This window comes from Python bivittatus, unplaced genomic scaffold (assembly GCF_059951505.1).
Source record: "Python bivittatus isolate LINGU-HERP-01145 unplaced genomic scaffold, Pbiv_v1 ctg000700_np1212, whole genome shotgun sequence".
NCBI lineage: Eukaryota > Metazoa > Chordata > Lepidosauria > Squamata > Pythonidae > Python > Python bivittatus.
The window spans coordinates 70,794,783-70,812,265 of record NW_028277098.1 but is presented as its reverse complement, the minus strand read 5'-3'; the positions used below and the strand labels follow the sequence as shown (position 1 = coordinate 70,812,265).

Sequence of the window (17,483 nt, the reverse complement as noted above, 5' to 3'; positions counted from 1 at the left end):
CCTGTGCTTGACCTTTCTTCTTTGATGATGCTAGAAACGACCTGAATTTGAGAACTGCCTATAAAAACACGTACTCAATTACTGAATGACAATATTACCCATCACTGTTTCCTAATGTCTGAAATGCTAATGAATCACCAGATTCTTGCTTTGCCACAATCCACCTAAATTCAGCTTGAATCCATGCCAGCCCCAAGAGATTCTGTTCCCAGCTTGCTAGATGCTGTCTTAGTTTCACAGCTTTTGGCTTTACTCTCTAGCCCTTCCCAATTTAATTAAAGTAGCAAGAACAATACAATGTGTTAGCTCTGGTAAGAAGACTTGGGGACATGAATAGAACGAGGTATGTAATTTCACCACTGCTTTGGTTCCTTCACTAACTTCGAACAGGGTGCAATTGAATGTGTAGGGTATATATATTCTTGGGTGCTATAGTCTTCCAAGAGTATTGGAAAAGTAATGAACATGGTGCATATGTGTGCAATATCTATTCATAAGGACTAGACAGTAAGGGTGTGTGGTTTGTGGGTAGACATTTCACAGTATGGAAGCAGGCGTACCAAAGGGTATTTGCCTCAGTTCTATTTTTACTGACCAGTTGTAGTCAAGCTTCAATTTATTACTCCCATCCTTTTCTCTGTCCCTCACAGTCTGAGCACTTCCATTCTCCAGCCATCATCTCTCTCCTGCCTGGACTGCACTAGGGTAAGACGCTTGATCAAAGACTTAGCCTTGAGATAATCATGTATCAAAGGAACTGTGATGATTTAGGTTCAAGCAGGGAAAAATAATTGTAACATTACTGCTTTATTTTGATCAAGCTAGATGAGAAGATCTGCTAGCTGAACGAGACCTCGGTGGGGTATTTACTCATACCACTTCTTCTGCAAGATAAAACAATTACATTTGCTAGGCTAGTCACAGGGAAACTGAGATGTTTTTCTAATTATTATTTAATACCTTATATACATAAAATAGCCAGATTAGTGAGGAGCTTAAGGGCAGTTTCAGCTGTGAATCATTAGATCTCAAGAGAAGTGCTTATGAAAAGTCTTGGGAGCAGATGTGAATAATTAGATCATATATGATTGCAATATGAATATGTGAAGCAGGCCCCCTGAGAAGGGGCATGTCTAAACATCAGTTTTCTCCCACACAAAATTCCAGCTCCTGTTCAGCTGTGGAAATGCTGCAAAGACGACCTTCTGTATCAGATTAATACGAGCCCACTTTTGCTTGTCTTTGCCTTCTGTGCTGAATTTATCTTCTCGGTGTTTTTGTCGGTTCTTGTATTTTCTTAACTTCATAATGATGAAGCCAAACAAATGTCCTGCTTTCCCAAAGACATTTAGAAAAGCTTTTAGAAAAACTAAGCTCCAAGGTAATTTACCTAACTAGAAATACTGTAGGATCTGATGAATTTATTTCTGAATGTTCTCAATAGCACAAAAACAAAAGAAAAACTAATTTGAAAGAATAAGAATGCCCAGTCTAGAATCCTTTTTAAGATTTTGTATATTCTCTCTATATAAGAGTTGTGGAAAACAAATGTCCAGTGATAGGCTTGCAGAGTAATCATATGAATAAAAGTGAGACATTTGCATCTGTTAAAAATAAAAGTTCTATTTTGAATTATGGAATCAGTGTTCCCAGCTTTTACATTAGTTATGAGAAAATGCTACAATATCTGAAGCTAAGATGGATGAATTGTGTTGAAAAAAAAGAAAGAAAGAAAGATCACACTATTTAACTTTGATTTAAGATACGTTGTTAGAGAGAGGATTTGAATGCAGAAACCATAGGATAAGGTCTAGCCCGCTATCTAGCAAATTATTCCAACTACAAATGTCTGCACAGAGCTAGAAAAAAAGCCATCCAGGCACTTTACAAGCTAATCCTATGCGAGACAAGTGTTATTTTTAAATCTCTTGATAAATATTCCAATCATTAGTTTGGAGGCTTTAGGGACTCAGGGACCACACCCAAGACTCTGGGGGCAAGGCAGAGCGCACAAGTCCTTGAGGCCTCTGAGCCTGAGAATGAGGGCTTTAATCTTGCCCAGCACTTCTTGGAGCCCTAACACAAGACTGGCAACAGATATGGCTGCCCAACCAATGCCATAAGAATAGGGAAGGCAGAGGACGCAGCCACTTGGGGCCCCCTTGTCCCCACACCTTTAACAAATCTGATTGTGTGAGGTACAGTGATCATGGCCAGGAGGCAAAAAGCTAGACAGCCACTAGATGCACACAGAAATACAGGAAATGGTCATCCTAGTTAGATGGTAGCAAGGACATTTTTGCAGTTCAAGGATGTTAAGCCTACCCCCCCCAAAAAAACTTTCGGGGGGGGGTCTTCTGAAGGCATGGTTTGAATGCAAGAGGTTGAAAGGGAAGGAGAAATACTTTGAGGACTGAGGAGGTGAGGAGCTACTCTTGCCGGCTCATGCTTGCTGCTATGACTAAGGCAGCAGTGGGAATAAGTAGCCATGGGATTCTCCTCTTTCCCTCCTCCTGCCTACCATCAATTCCCATTGCAGAGGTGAGGCCTGGTTTCTGAGCTCTCTCAACATTGGAGGATCCATCAGAGAATTAAGCTCTACTTATGCCCCTGGGTCCAATCCTATGCTTGTTCTTCAGAAGTAAAAACCATGGAGTTTACTTTGTGTCTTACTTCATTTTGTGTCCAGAGCTATAGCCTGAGGTTATAACCCTATATCCAGGCCTGTATGTAGGATTCAGTGGGGTTTACTTTTAGTGAACCCACACAGAGGATATCCATAGGCAGAAATTCGAACTGATTGTATTGGCAAGGCTCTTATATTGTAAATGCATATGTGGAATGGTTCACATTATACACTTCAATTTATTATGGATTATCTTTTTGATTTTAAATATATTTGATTTTATCCAGGAATAATAATAAAACACGTTCCTTGTCACAACAATTATTTTCAGCTTTTCAAGCTTCAATGGTATTCCTCACTCCATTAGAGTTGTCACTCTCACCCTGGGGGGTAAAAAAGTATCAAATGCATCATTGCTGGGGAATACTATTATTTAATCCTAACTTTTCTAACTACCTGGAGTCTTGAGATAAAGACAATATAAAATGAATATAATAAATAATAAATGGATGCTGCTTATATTATGCATAATTTTTTCACTCATTTTTAAATGCTGGCATTGTTTCATTTCTTGTAGCTGATTGTTTTATTTTGACTTGTAGGCACAACATTTGTTTCCACAATGCCTGAAGTGTGAGTAAATATTTTCTTATTTTCTTCATTGGCTGAGATATTCTCCATGAACTTGACCCCAGAATGATTGAATGTATGAGATTTGATACTTTGAGTAAAACTAGGCTTGCTAGGAGTTGGCTGCTGAAAAGTCTCAAACTGTGTTGTTCTCCCATTTACCTTATATATTAAGTAGATAAATGAGGCACTTAACATTACACTGTGTATTTTTCCATCTCGCCTCCATTTCACTCTCTACCTATGTGTTGAGAGCAGAACTCGATAAAGAGCTGCAGTTTTCCAAGGTAAATCCAAGTCATATCTTGGATACAGTTTAAATCTTATACCAAAGTCTGTGAATGTCTACTCAATGGGACTCACTTTTTTTTTTTTTTTTAAGTTGAATGGGACTTTCTTCCAAGCTGATAATTAGAGGACTACAATTTTAACATGGTTCCTTGTATAAACAGTAGCTCTCAAACTAATACTTACACACACACCAACTTCTAGGTTTAGTTTTGGTATGAGAAATTTGACATTCAGATTTAACTTTTAAAAGAAAAGAAAAAAAATGTCTGAGTTAGAAACCCATCCAATTTTGGAATATCTCTTGATGGTTTTCCTTTTGGCAACTTTACATATGAAAACCAGAAGCCGTGAATTTTCAAATTCTGTAAAAACATTACTACCAGAGATGTGTAACCTTTTATGGCAGACACTTTGGGAAATTGAAAGTATATTGTACTCAACTGTTATAAAATGAGTTTCAGACAGGCCTTGCCTATTTACCAAATGACTGCCCATGGGGGATATGGCCAGTTACAAAACACTGTCTTACCAAAGGCAAACTTGCTGCCCTTCATCCACTCTATGCTCCCCCCCCATGTCCTCTCCTCTGTCATCTTGATATATCAAGGTGGTAATCATTGGATTATGAATTTTTCAATGTTGACTCTTTACCTATAACATTTTTTCCATCTCTGTTTACATTAGGCAAAGTACAGTACAAAATATAAATGAAGAATTCCTATATATTTCTCAGCAATGCACAAAGGTTTTGTCATAGAAAAGCTAAAGTGGGAAGTAGAAATTTCCCAAACAGTTTTGATTCAACGCTGAATATCAGTGATGAAATACAAATCAACCACCAACATTCTGATAATTGTCACTGGCTGAGAGGAGATGCTGAACAAAGTTATCATAGGATGATTATCAGTATTTATAGACTGACTGGAGAACATTTTGAGGTCCAATTCGTTTCACTTTTAGTAAGGCTCATAAACCAGTACTGCAACGTGATCACTAGGTGGCAGGAAAAAACTATGATTTTCAAATGCAGAAATTTGGTTCTTAAATGTTTAGGATGAGGACTTGATAAGAATATTTTTTGACCTGGGGATAGCTATCCTTTTGTTTCAAGCATGCCATTACCTAATACTCAAAGTCTGGCAACTCATCAGTCAATTATTCAATTGGGAGTCCACTTCCAGATGTGATCAACTGTGAAAATAATTCTTATTGCCCAAGTGTGGGCTCCAGTATTCAATATATAAATTTTTCCATTTTAGGGAAAGTCCTATAGGAATGTGTAGCAGTGACAGAGCCACAAAACCATAGTGAAATCTTAAACAACATTTTAGTCAGATACTGTTCACCCAATATTCTTAACCAAATCCATTACAAAAACTAGCAGCCCCATTTCCACAAAATGCTAAGCTTGCTTACCTTTAAACTTAATTGTTGGAGGTGGAGTATGGTGGCTTAGCATCTTGTGTGTTTGACTGTATTGTGCAGACCCAGAAAATGTCTTTCTTCAGTAAACAGAGTAAGCATGTTGTATGAATGCAACCTCTATCTAAATGTCAGCAAATATCCATTTTCTCAGTTAAGGTAAATATGGCCATTTTCCTGCTAAGCATGGACAAGCTATTGAGCTATTTCTTTGCTGGAATGAACAACGTCTTGCATCACACCTGAAGCATCAGGCTGGTTTAGGCATCTTCATGGCTTCATCTCTCTCTACCTGTTCATCTCTATCCCCTAACAGAGGGGCCAGTTGGAATAACTCAAACCCTGCTGGTGCTGTGCCCCTCATCCCCAGCATTTACTACCTGAAACAATTTCCTCATTCAGCTTAATGGTACTTAGCCCATGTTATAGATCACTTCTGGGTTAGGTTAAAAGGTTAGGGAAGACTTTATTAACTGGCGCTCTCCAGATGTGTTGAGTCTACAGAATTATTGACTATAGTGCCTGAGAATTCTGAAAATTGTAGTTCCCACAAACCTGGACAGCACATATTTGAGGATGGCTAGGTTAAAGAACCATAGTAGAATGAGATCATTCTGATTACTAGTAACAGGGGCTTATGACTTTTAGGGAGAGGTTTTAACAAGCCTAATAGTACAGCTAATAAGAGAATACCAGATAGGAAACCCATCCTGATCAGTGTAGATCTGTAATGGGCTATGAGAATAACCTTGAAGAAGCAGAGGAAGAGCCGCAACCAAGGCAATGGTCAGATAAGAGAAATCTCAGCCCAAAGCAGGAATGGAATTGGAGAAATTCTCTCTGCTTGACCCTCCCTAGTTCTCTCTAGGATAAAGGCAGGGAGGGAGGGGGGAGGCACATTCAGAGTTGCAAGATTCTGTTGCTATAACCCTATAATAGAAGTAGTTTTATTATTCATAACTTTGGTGTTCAGGTCTGGTCTACTTCAAAAGGCTGACCGAATCACTGTGGAGTCCAGTCTGATAAAATGTTTTCATTTGTTCATGTTATCAGTATCTTGAGCAGAATATTTCATTTCATGTATTCATTCTGTTCTTTCCATTTTTTTCTCTTTCTTCCTTCTCCCAAATGAATTTCCGTAGGGAGGTAAGTACAATTCCAGGATTTGTTTTTCTTAACATTTGTCAGTATGACTGTATAAGTGATTATCACTGTGTTGATGCCCTTGATTTCTTTTATTCTTGCTCTTCAGAGAAAGCCCAAGATCTCAGCTTCACGCAAACTCCTTCTAAAGGTGAGTCATGATGCAAGCTATCATACATTAATTAAAATGAGTTACTCTTGCATGTAACTGTACAGAACAAATTCTTCTATGTAAATTTGGGGCACTATGTAGAGCAGCCTTCCCAATTTTATCTGTTGCTTATCTGGAGGCAGAAGGTTGGAGAATTGGATGGAGGCTTCTGTCTTGTGCATTATAGGAAAGGCGTATGAGTTCTTCATAAACCTTTGTTGCAATTGATATCTCAGAACCATGGTGACAAAGGCATAAGGTTACCTTTCAAATGTTTTCATAATTTTTTTTCCAGAGTTTGATGCTGGCGAAAGCCAAGGAAGAATGGGAACAAGAACAAGTTGACAAACAAGGAGAGAAGGAGAGGTATTTGGCAGAGAGGATAACACCTCTGCATACCAGTGGGCTTTCGTTCTCCCAACTTCAGGTAGATTCTTGATTTGGGGAATGGAGTGGAAGCCTAGGTGGACTTGTTGAGTTATACTGGACTCTAATGAGTTGTATTAGGACAGTGTTGTGCAAACTTGGCCACTTTAAGATGAGTGGACTTCAGTGCTGGCTGGGGAATTCTGCGAGTTGAAGTCCACTCATCTTAAAGTGGCCAAGTTTGGACAACATTGTATTAGGAAGTTTATTTCAGAACTCCAGTCCGTGCCATTTTTTCCCTTCAGAGAGGCTGGAATAATATATATCATGTTAGAGAAGTTATTATCTAAACTAGACATTAGAGATGCTTCAGGGAACTGTTTGGGGAGAAAATTATCCCAAAATGTCACTTTAAAGGTTAGATAAATTAAAATGTTTGGTAGATATTTGACAGATTTATTGTCACCACAATCCCAAGATTCCCATATTAGTAGAGCAAAATACTGTAGCCACTTCTGTGCTGTCAGACAATAGCACTACTGTCACTAAAACAAGAGTCAAAAGAGGATATGGCTGGCTGGGGAATTCTGGGAGTTGAAGTCCACACGTCTTCAAGTTGCCAAGGTTGATGTGATGGACTGGAATGGTGGGAGGGGAGTAAAGAATGTGCTCTCATCTCCAGAGGAGCGAGGAAGAGATAAGCAGAGGAGATTGGCACCTCCCTGAGAAATCCCATCGGTGTGAACTGACTGAGCCTGGGAACTGGGCTTCAGTCTGGGAAGATTCTTGTAAATGGGTTGTAGCTAATAAACCTTGCTGGATAATTTCTGTATAGTCTCCTGGATTTCCTTGGGCTAGGCCTGACAGTTGAGAAATACTGATATAGTCTATTATAACATCTGCACTATTTTCACATTTAGATTGACTTATGAAAATATTTACATACTATAACTGAAATAGAAATTTTTGAACTTGACTTGCACAGATGACTGTCTTATTTAAAGTAACATCCCCAGGTACTTATGGGTAGTTTGCAATTCGAAGCCTGCTTCGACTGGCTCTGGTGACTTCTCCACATTTCTTGCTTTTCCACCATTTCACAATATTTTTAGGTTGTAAGATACAGTGGTGCTTGATACTTCAATATTACATTTTTCTTTCTGAATATAATCTGTATGTTCTGCAGAACTTTGCAATACTGTATGAGTACATATATGTCAAATGTGTCCTTAATGCCACAAGGAGTAAACTTGCTTTCAGAGCTTGATCATCCATGAAGGGTGTCATTTATGTGGGCGTGGAATTGTTTGGGGTCACAGAACAGAAAGGCTCCCACAAATACAGATATGGAATGCTGCTGATGTAAGATCTAGGGGGACATCTTTTCATTTCCAAAGTTTTGATACAAAGAACATCAGGAGTGACAATGTCTAGTATTGGAACAGTACCTCACCATTGTATTTAGTGAACAGTATTAACATTTTGCTCTGATACTATATATCCCCCCAGTGAAATGTCAGTAAGAAATAACCAAGTCTGGGGGAAATGTAACAATTTCCCTTAATTGTACAGGAACTGTGCCGGGAGCTTCATGAGAAAGTAGACATTGTGGATGAAGAGAGATATGACTTCGAAGCAAAGTGTAATCATAACACACGTGAGGTAAGAAGAAGGGAGAATGATTCTTATTTAAATTCTCAGATCAAAACAATACACTAATACAACAAAAAAAAAAACCCAGGAAAATATCATTGTCCATAAGAAAATATCTAACACACGTTAGGTAATAGCTTTATGAGGCAGTCTTAACTATTTTATCCATTATTTTGTTCTAAAGTGGATTCAGGATCTGTGTTTCTGACTGCTGACATGAGATAACCAGAATGGAGCATTTCATTGTCTTGAACTGTAAATAGGAACATTGAACATCTCCAGGATCTTTCATAAGAGTTCTGGAATATTATTTTAAAATATGGGTTGGAAGCTAATGGTCTATAACCTTATATGTTTTCTTGCTTTAGTAGAGATGCTGCTTTTCCTTTTATTAGTGGAATGAATAAAATGTGTGCAAGCTGAATGCAAGGAAATTGAGGTTGTAAGCCAAGGTTCCTGGGGCAGTTTTTAGAGGCTACTGAATATGTCAGACTTCTTTCTCCAAACTCTGTGTATAGGGCCCATCCTTGGAAAGGGAAATCTGACTTTAAACCCTTCTTTCTGCCACCTTCACCAGAAAGCCTTCCTTTACAGGAGGGCTGGAAAGGGGGCATGCTGGTCATTAGGAGGGCATGGGGCAGATATCTCTGTGGATCTCTGTGTCTCCAGCCTTGGACAATTGGTCAACCCTTGTTGATGTAAGTAAATTCCCTTCCATTTTTTGCAGTGTCAGGGAATAGGGTTGAAAATGTCAATGGGAAAGGATAGAAAGAGGCAATTGTTTTTCTGCCTGCATGTCTACCTTGCTAGTTTGCCACTGGAAGGGCATCAATGATTGCAGGCCTCTGAAGCCAGAGCACTTTGCAAATGAAAAATTGAATTGCTCTGCCTGTATCTATTTTCTGGTTTGAGCATGGCAAAAGATCTAGAGTTAAAATTACTGTTAGTAAGGAAAATGTATTTGAATGCAGAGTACCAGTCAGCACAAGGACACCTCCAAAGCATTCCTTCCTATAATTGAGCAAGTGGGCTGGACTCACACTACCTTTTTCCTATGAAAAAGCAAGACTATCTTCTTGTCCTTAGATCTCTTAGGGTATATGACTTCATTGGTTTCTAGTCTATATTGCCTATTCTGCAGATTAAAGACTTGAAATTGAAGGTGCTTGACCTTCGGGGAAAATTCAAGCGTCCTCCCTTGCGCCGTGTCCGTGTGTCTGCAGATGCCATGCTTAGAGCTCTGCTTGGCTCAAAGCACAAAGTATCTATGGACCTGAGAGCCAATCTCAAGTCTGTCAAGAAGGAGGACACAGAAAAGGTCAGTGACTGGAAATCTCACATATACCACATTTGCTCAGGGTCACATGTGTTTTTATTTTTTGAAGTCATTGTGAAGAAAAATGTTCTTACATTTCCTCCTGAGTAATATTCTTTCATAGATATTCCATACCTTTAACAATTGGTAAATGAACATTCATAAATTGGGGATCATAGATTGTATTACAGAATAGGAACTAAAATTAAGACAGCTTCTCCCATGAAGGATGAGAATTGTGAAAACTGTAATCACAACATATCTGGAGAATGACAGACTGGGAAGATCAATGTAAGACAGGGATTATATCACTTGTAGTTTAATGCATCATCCAGTATCAATAAAAAGAATTACTTTAATAAATTGGGTTGTGGGGACTGTGGACTCCATTCATAGTGTCCTGCTAATCAAACAGTCTGTCTGCATGGGTTGGGTACCAATGTCTCAGGCCAGGATTGCTCTGATCAATGTCCGATCAATGAGTGATATGGCCTGCGTATTCTGCAAGCCAATGGCATAAGGCTGACCACATCTTCCCTCATACCCAAGGTGTAGTTTGGTCACATCATGTGTCAGATCACTTGGCCTAGCTGCTGCAAAAAAATGTGGGGACTTGCTTTCTGGAACAGCAAGGATTGGCATTCGACTTTAAATGCTGGTATGGGAACAAAACAAGACTAGTACCATGTAATTAAGGGAACACCAAGGCAAACTGAAGACCTGGTTTTGTTACTATGCATGGGACGGGGATGGGAATGGTCAGTTTTGGGGATGGCTGGTTCCCTAGTCCTACCTGACCAATATTATCTGGTCCCAGGCTGCAACAATACCACCATCGCTTGGATTTTATCATATTTAATCATTGTATTTATACTGTACTATTTATGTTTTTATTGGTTTTAACTGTTTGGTTGTGAACCACCCAGAGTCTCTCCTTGTGGGGGAGTTGGGCGGTGATATAAATTTGATTTATAAATAAATAAATAAATCTTATGCCAATGTAATCTGCAAGTGAAGAGATAGACAAATACTGGTAGATTTCTGAATATTTGCTTCATTGTGCTTGCTGTTTGGTTTATACAAGCTTTTCCACTGCTTTCATCATGTTTAATATTTGGTTAAATTGCTACAAGATCAAGGAATTACTGGTAAAGAAGGTTTTTAGTTACAGAGAAAATCATTTCTTTTGTCCTCTCAGTGCTATATATGATTGATATTTCTCCTGAAGGGCTTCCAGAAAGCTGTTAATTATCTGTTGGATAGATATGTAACTCATCAGTTGTGGAAGCTGTATACATCTTGAAAAAAGGAATCAAGTTCATATCATTTAAGGGTCCTTGGAAATCACTGCTGAAATAAATATCCCTGTTGATAATATCATTATCTTATCCTATCTTCCCTATCACAGTTTTTCTACAACTTGAGGACTTTCAGATGTATTGAATTAAACTTTCACAATGCTACTGGCCATGCTTGCTGGCCATTCTGAGAGCTGCAGTCCAGCATATCTGATTGCACCAGGTTGGAGAACCCCTCTCATAAAAGTAAAATGGTTAGGTTCGTCCATATGAGTTGCAAATCTCTACACACTGCCTAATCAGAGCCAGGAATTTAGCATGGAAGAACAACATTGTACTTTAATGCATCTTCTAGACTGGAACTTCCATTATATAATGAACATTTGTAGGTAAGAGACAGCTGAATCTAATGCTTGATGAAAAAACAGAGAAAAATGTATATGGGCCACTGAAATACCTATAGCTCCTACAAGATGACAGTAAAAGAAGAGTTCAAACACGCCACAAATTAAGATATTCTTTACAATCAAGTGAATTAAGCAAAGAGTTATCAAATCTATAGATAGGTTTTAGCATACCCAACATTGTGAACTAGGAATATACAGGAGCAAGTGATGATGTGAATATTTGCAAATGCCATTCTGGGACAGTAGTCACTCAATATGTGGAAACCATTTTCAGTGGCCTGTCATGAATAACATAATGCAACTACAGAGATCAACAGTTTCTATTGATTATGTTGATTTCCTTGGGTGAAAAGTCAGTGCTTATATCTGTATATGAGAATCTGTCCATGCTTTTCCAATATCAGTGATTAAGAGAGAATATTTCATAATAAGGAAAAGAACCCACAATGCATGTGGCCAGTTTTGCAAGGTTGCTGATGGAGGAAGTAAAAGGTTTAATGATCTGGGCTTTTTCTTTATTGCACATAAAGTCACTCAGATCTAAAAAATGTTAGCATGCGGTAAATTCCAGACAAGGAGCTAGTCTGGACACAGACATATACTCCAGTGTTTAAACAGTATAGTTTAGGTTTAAATTAGAAGATGCTTTGAATCTGTCCTTTAAACCTTGGTTAGTACATTCATCTGTGCTCCCTGAACACCAGTGTCTGCTTCTTTTTAATAATTTAAAATGTGAGGTGCTTCTTGAAGAGTTTATTGGTGCTCAGCCTGTCTAGATTCTGTTTTCTGCATATACTAATGTATGCCAGGAAAATTGCCAGTACAATATACACTTATGGAACCCTTGCTACACTAGCTAAGATTACCAAAGTTTAATCACTTGGCCTTACTGACACACATACAATGTATTTCCTCACCTTTCTGTTCACAGTATACATCTTCACCTCTACTTGTACAAATTAGCCCTTTGCTTATGTTCCTCCTCATTAACTTCTTGGTTCCCTTCACAGGAACGTCCTGTAGAAGTGGGTGACTGGCGTAAGAATGTGGAGGCCATGTCAGGAATGGAGGGCAGGAAGAAGATGTTTGATGCTGCCAAATCACCAACAGGACAATGAGAAGTATACCCTTTTGCCCAATGCCATCCTTTTAAAGCATTTTATCAGTTTTGTGGAGTATTGCAGAGGGTCCTGAACCCAAAGAGATTATGGTTCCTAAGTAACACTTCCAGTATCAAGATCCTGGATACTTCTGATTTAATGGCCAATTCAGTATAAAAACATTAGGCCTTTATTTTAGCACTATAATCAGCCCTGTCTGCTTACATGAAATAGTTCTTTGGGGGAAATAACAGATTTTCTGCCCAGCAATTAAATGAGACTGGCTGGTCTCAAAAATCTAAGCAGGGTCATACTTGGGAGATCACCAAGAAATGCCAGCACAATAGGCTAGACTTGAAAATAAAAAAGAAATCCTCCCAAAAGCAATGGCAAATCACTTGTTTACTGATGCCAAGGATACTACATGAACGTTTCCCTGAAGTTATAACAAGTCAAGTTTACTTAAAGAAGGCTTTAATTTATTTACCTCATATTGGATTTCCTGTAAAGTGCACTGTAGTTTTGCATCTTGTCTTAATTAAAAAAAGAATGTAGTCTCCAAAGTTTAGAAATAGGAGGTATACCATCATGCCATTTAAAAGCGTTCATGAGCATGAACGACCCATCAGAACTTTGGCTTGCTGGTTCAGTTATGGACATTCCAATTATGGCACAATGGCTGAGTGTCAGAGACAACAGCATGCAATAAATTTTCTGAAACATGCACTTGGTCTTGGGCACAAATTTGCACAAATCTTGTTTGTGTTTCACCTTCCATTCAGTGCCAGAAACAATAAGCCAAATCTCATCCAATTCTGGTAGAACAAACCAACGATTTTTTGGTATCTAGTCCTAACCCTAGCCAGTTTTCCCAAATGATTTATCACAAAATTAGAAATGCAGTTCACTACTATGTACTCTTTCCTTAGAGTTATATGAAATGGAGGTGTACAGTTCAGAAGCCAGCCCTTAAAACTCTTTTATTTCTTTTTTGCAAAATAAAACTATTCATTGGGAAACTCCTTAGTGTTCATTACACGGCTAAATAATTGAAAAGGAAACCTTGGTTTGGACAAGGGAAAGTTGTTGTGACCCTATAAACATAAGCCTGATTCTAGTGCTGACCCTGTTCTAATTTAGCCAAAGACTTAAATGTGAATAGCTGATTTTGTGGGATGGGTTTAACAAAAACACAAAGTCAGTTTATTCTTAAGAAGAAATAGTCTTTTCTTGTGAAGCTAGGGGTCATTTTAAAAAGCCATTTTATTTATTTATTTTATTTATTAAATTTGTATGCCACCCATCTCCCCCAGAGGGTGACTCTGGGCGGCTCACAGAGTAAAACCAGAAAAAATTAAAAAAATAAATACCAGCATTAATTAATTAAAAAGTCAGACTATATAAAAAAAACCCCATACATAAAAAGACTAAAAACATTCAAGATGACGGGGGGTAGAATCAATTATCCCACAATCCACTTCCACTGGTGCGAACCCCCATCCGGCACCCAGGCCATCTGGCATAGCCAAGATTTCACATTCTTCCTGAAGACCATGAGAGTGGGGGCACACTGCACCTCAGGCGGTAAATTGCTCCACAGAGTGGGGGCCACAGCAGAAAAGGCCCTTTTCCTAGATCCCACCAGTCAAAATTCCTTGACTGGTGGGGTCTGCAACATGCCCCTTCTGCTGGACCGAGTGGGTGGACTGATATAATGGGGGTGAGACGGCTCCTCAGATAACCTGGTCCTGTGCCATGAAGGGCTTTAAAGGTAATAACCAACACCTTGAATTAGACCCAGTAGCAAACTGGCAACCAATGCAGCTTGCGTAACAGTGGTGTTATACGGGCCCCCCTGGGGGCATTCAGAACTGTCCATGCTGCTGCATTCTGCACTAGCTGTAGTTTCTGGATACTCTTCAAGGGTAGCCCCATGTAGACTGCATTGCAGTAATCCAACTGGGAGGTGACCAGGGCATGAGTGACCATGCAGAGAGCCTCCTGATCCAGGAAGCTGTTGCACAACACGAAGTTGCACAAAGGCCCTCCTAGGCACAGCTGCCACCTGCTCTTCAAACAGGAGTTGTGAGTCCAGGAGGACCCCCAGATTATGCACCAGGTCCATCTAGAGTAGTGTGACCCCATCAAGAACCAAAGATGATAAACTCCTAGATCTTGAGGCTCCCTGTACCCACAGACATTCCATCTTACCAGGGTTCAGTCGAAGCTTGTTGTCCCCGATCCAGGCCCCTACAGCGTCCAGGCACCACGAAAGGGTAGCCACAGCATCACTTAGGTCACCAGGGACAAAGATGTATAGTTGAGTATCATCAGCATACTGATGATACCTCACCCCATGGTGCCGGATGATCTCACCCACTGGTTGCATGTAGAAATAGGAGCGGTGAGAGCACCGAACCCTGAGGCACCCTACAAAGTAGGGGCCATGGGTTGGACCTCTCGCTCCCTATCAACACCGATTGGGTTCAGTCTTGGAGAAAGGAGCTGGACCAGCACAGAACTGTGCCACCCAGCCCCAGCTCCTGCAGCTGACCCAAAAGGATACCATGGTTGATGGTATCAAAAGCTGGCAAGAGATCAAGATGAGCAAGGATGGATGCACTACCCCCATCCTGCTCTCCCCAGAGATCATCTAAAAGTGTGACCAATACCTTTTGTTCATTTCTGACTGTGGCCCCATCCTTGCAGGTCTCAAATGATAAAGATTGCACCCACATTCTGCATGTTCATTGCTTTTTGCATTGCTGTACAATCTGGTTGCAGTTATCTATTTTGATTTCTTGACTGATTTACATTTATGTATTGGTGTTGTAACAGTTATGGCATGTATATATCACAACAAAACTAGCAGTATCAGAAGCTTTTAGAAAATTGTGGGTTACTGAGCCCACTGCAGAAACCAGTTCCCTATATTATGAATATTGCTCATGGTTCCTACCTCTTCATTCCAACCACAGAAGTAATTTTGCTTTTGTTATTTAACTTTGGTCCTTACAAACCATAGCTTGACCATGACAGCACCTGTTTTTTTTAGCATAGATGTGCAGTTCTAGAAGTTTTTCCCAGGCAACTCTAATGTAATTAAAGTCTTATTCTGCATTTTCTGTTTCTTTCAGGTCATATTTCTTTCAGAGAAACATGAAGACCCCTTCCACAGTGCCTATGTGCATCGCTTTTTTTTTCTTCTTGGTGCTCCCTGTGTCTCATCCTATGTTTCTGCATTATCTGTTGCCTCAAAGCATTTTTGGATACTAGTGAAGGTTTTACCACGGCAATTCATGCCATCACAACCTTCATGAGCCCATCAGACCATCAGGAACACCTGTCTTCTTGCTAACACAAGTCCACAGAGTGGTTATTGCCACAATCTGTCAGTACAGTATCATTTCAGCTGTACAGGAGGCATGGGAATTCTGAGACGAAGGCGTTTCAAACGCAGAGGGAAAGCTGATGCTTTATCTGAGATCATCTCAGATCAGACCTTTGCTCAAGAGATGCCATGGCTTACTGATTGAATGCAATCCAGAGCATAGCTACAGAGGCTTTAGTGCCTGCTTTTCTCAGCAAGAAAATCCTTCAGCTTGTTCCATGAAACTCCTTCTAATATATACAGCTTGGGATATGCAACTATACTTTCTCTGTGTTCCATTAAAGAAAGAAACAAACAAGTAGCATCAAGAACAAATATTCAGAATCTGTGTTTCTTTTGGATTTTCTGAATGATGGTGGATGGATTGTGCGGTTGCCTGTGATAGGAGGTTTAATTGTGGTGGAAGTTCATGACCTGTATGCAAGCAATTGTTGTTTCCACATTGCCCAGTTTTCATAGTAGTTGTGTAAAACCAGTTGGCTTTTGGCTTAGTTCTACAGCAAGTTGGGTTCATGCTACAGTTGGTATTTCCTTTAGACATATAAGGAACTGTGTTCTACCAGGTAATACACACAGTGTTGTCTGCACCAATAAGAGATTTTTCCCAGCTGAATTATTTGGCCTATAATACCTTTTGAGTGGGCAGGCCTATCAAGTAGGTAGAGCTCTCAAATAAAATACATGGTTATCCTGCTTCTATATTCTAACTAGCCTGAACACCTTTTACTGACATTAACATTTCACTGTAGAAATGTTTGTTTGAACTACAGAGCTTTTAGTTAGGTGAACAGAACAGTATTTTTCTTTGTCTGCTCCCTTTCAGTGTAAAGATGCTGACTAGACTGGCAGCTGAAAGTTAAATTAGCACTGAGGACAAGGGAATCTTATCCACCGCACATGGGGTGGTAGTTTCCTTCTTGTGGTACGTGGGGCCTGTAGCTCCTTCTTCCAGAAAACTTTATACTGTTGCTCCTACCAGTCCTTCTTGCCTGTGCTGGTGTTATGCCTAACTCTGGAATAATTTTATTCATGTGATTCTAACAACTTTACATTTTATGCATACCATAGTCAATCTATCTCCCTTTTTCTAATAATTTCCTCCATTTCTCTCCGATGCATTAACATTTGCATCTTTGATACTGTATGTCCAGTCCTGAAGCCCCTAATGTGGTACCTATGTACTCACAGACACCTCTTTTGATGAGCTTGAGGGTCTCTGCCCCACTTGAGTGTTAACATTTTTAAACATTAAAATATATATTTTCATTTTTTAAAAAAGGAAGATGGTAAGCTTCCAGAATCATATACTGGTGCAGGCTTTCAGGGCCAGTATCTGTTGGGCAGTGTTGAGCTTCAGGGTTTAGTGACCATGTCTTGACAGCAGATTTCCTGATGTTTCACTGGCAACTCTGGCTGGCATCTTCAGAGGCAAGGTGGTCTGCTAAGAGAAGCACTGCAGACTAGGACAGCCTGAAAAATCATCACTAGCAGAACATGTGCTGCATTATGATGATCATGAAATTCAATTCAAGGACACACAACTGCTGTCAACAACATCAAACTATTACATAAGCCAGCACAGGGAGGCTAACACAAACATCCCAAAAGCTTCAACAAGAAAAAAGAAAGCCTGAAGATTAACAAAGCCTGGTTACCAGCCCTGCGCCATACCAAGATCCTGCCCCAAAGC

General features: G+C 39.6%; 2 protein-coding genes across 2 annotated transcripts in view; both read left to right on the top strand.

The window, feature by feature from the left end:
• The window catches only part of TNNT2 (troponin T2, cardiac type), a 142,458-nt gene that overhangs the window by 44,116 nt on the left and 80,859 nt on the right, over nt 1-17,483 (top strand). The window lies entirely within an intron of this gene.
• TNNI1 (troponin I1, slow skeletal type) lies at nt 6,226-16,091 on the top strand. Its single transcript, XM_025169942.2, has 6 exons — nt 6,226-6,263; nt 6,559-6,690; nt 8,202-8,291; nt 9,424-9,600; nt 12,313-12,423; nt 15,540-16,091. Exons 2-5 carry the CDS (start codon nt 6,565-6,567, stop codon nt 12,418-12,420), a joined length of 501 nt encoding a protein of 166 aa, XP_025025710.2. The 5' UTR covers nt 6,226-6,263; nt 6,559-6,564; the 3' UTR covers nt 12,421-12,423; nt 15,540-16,091.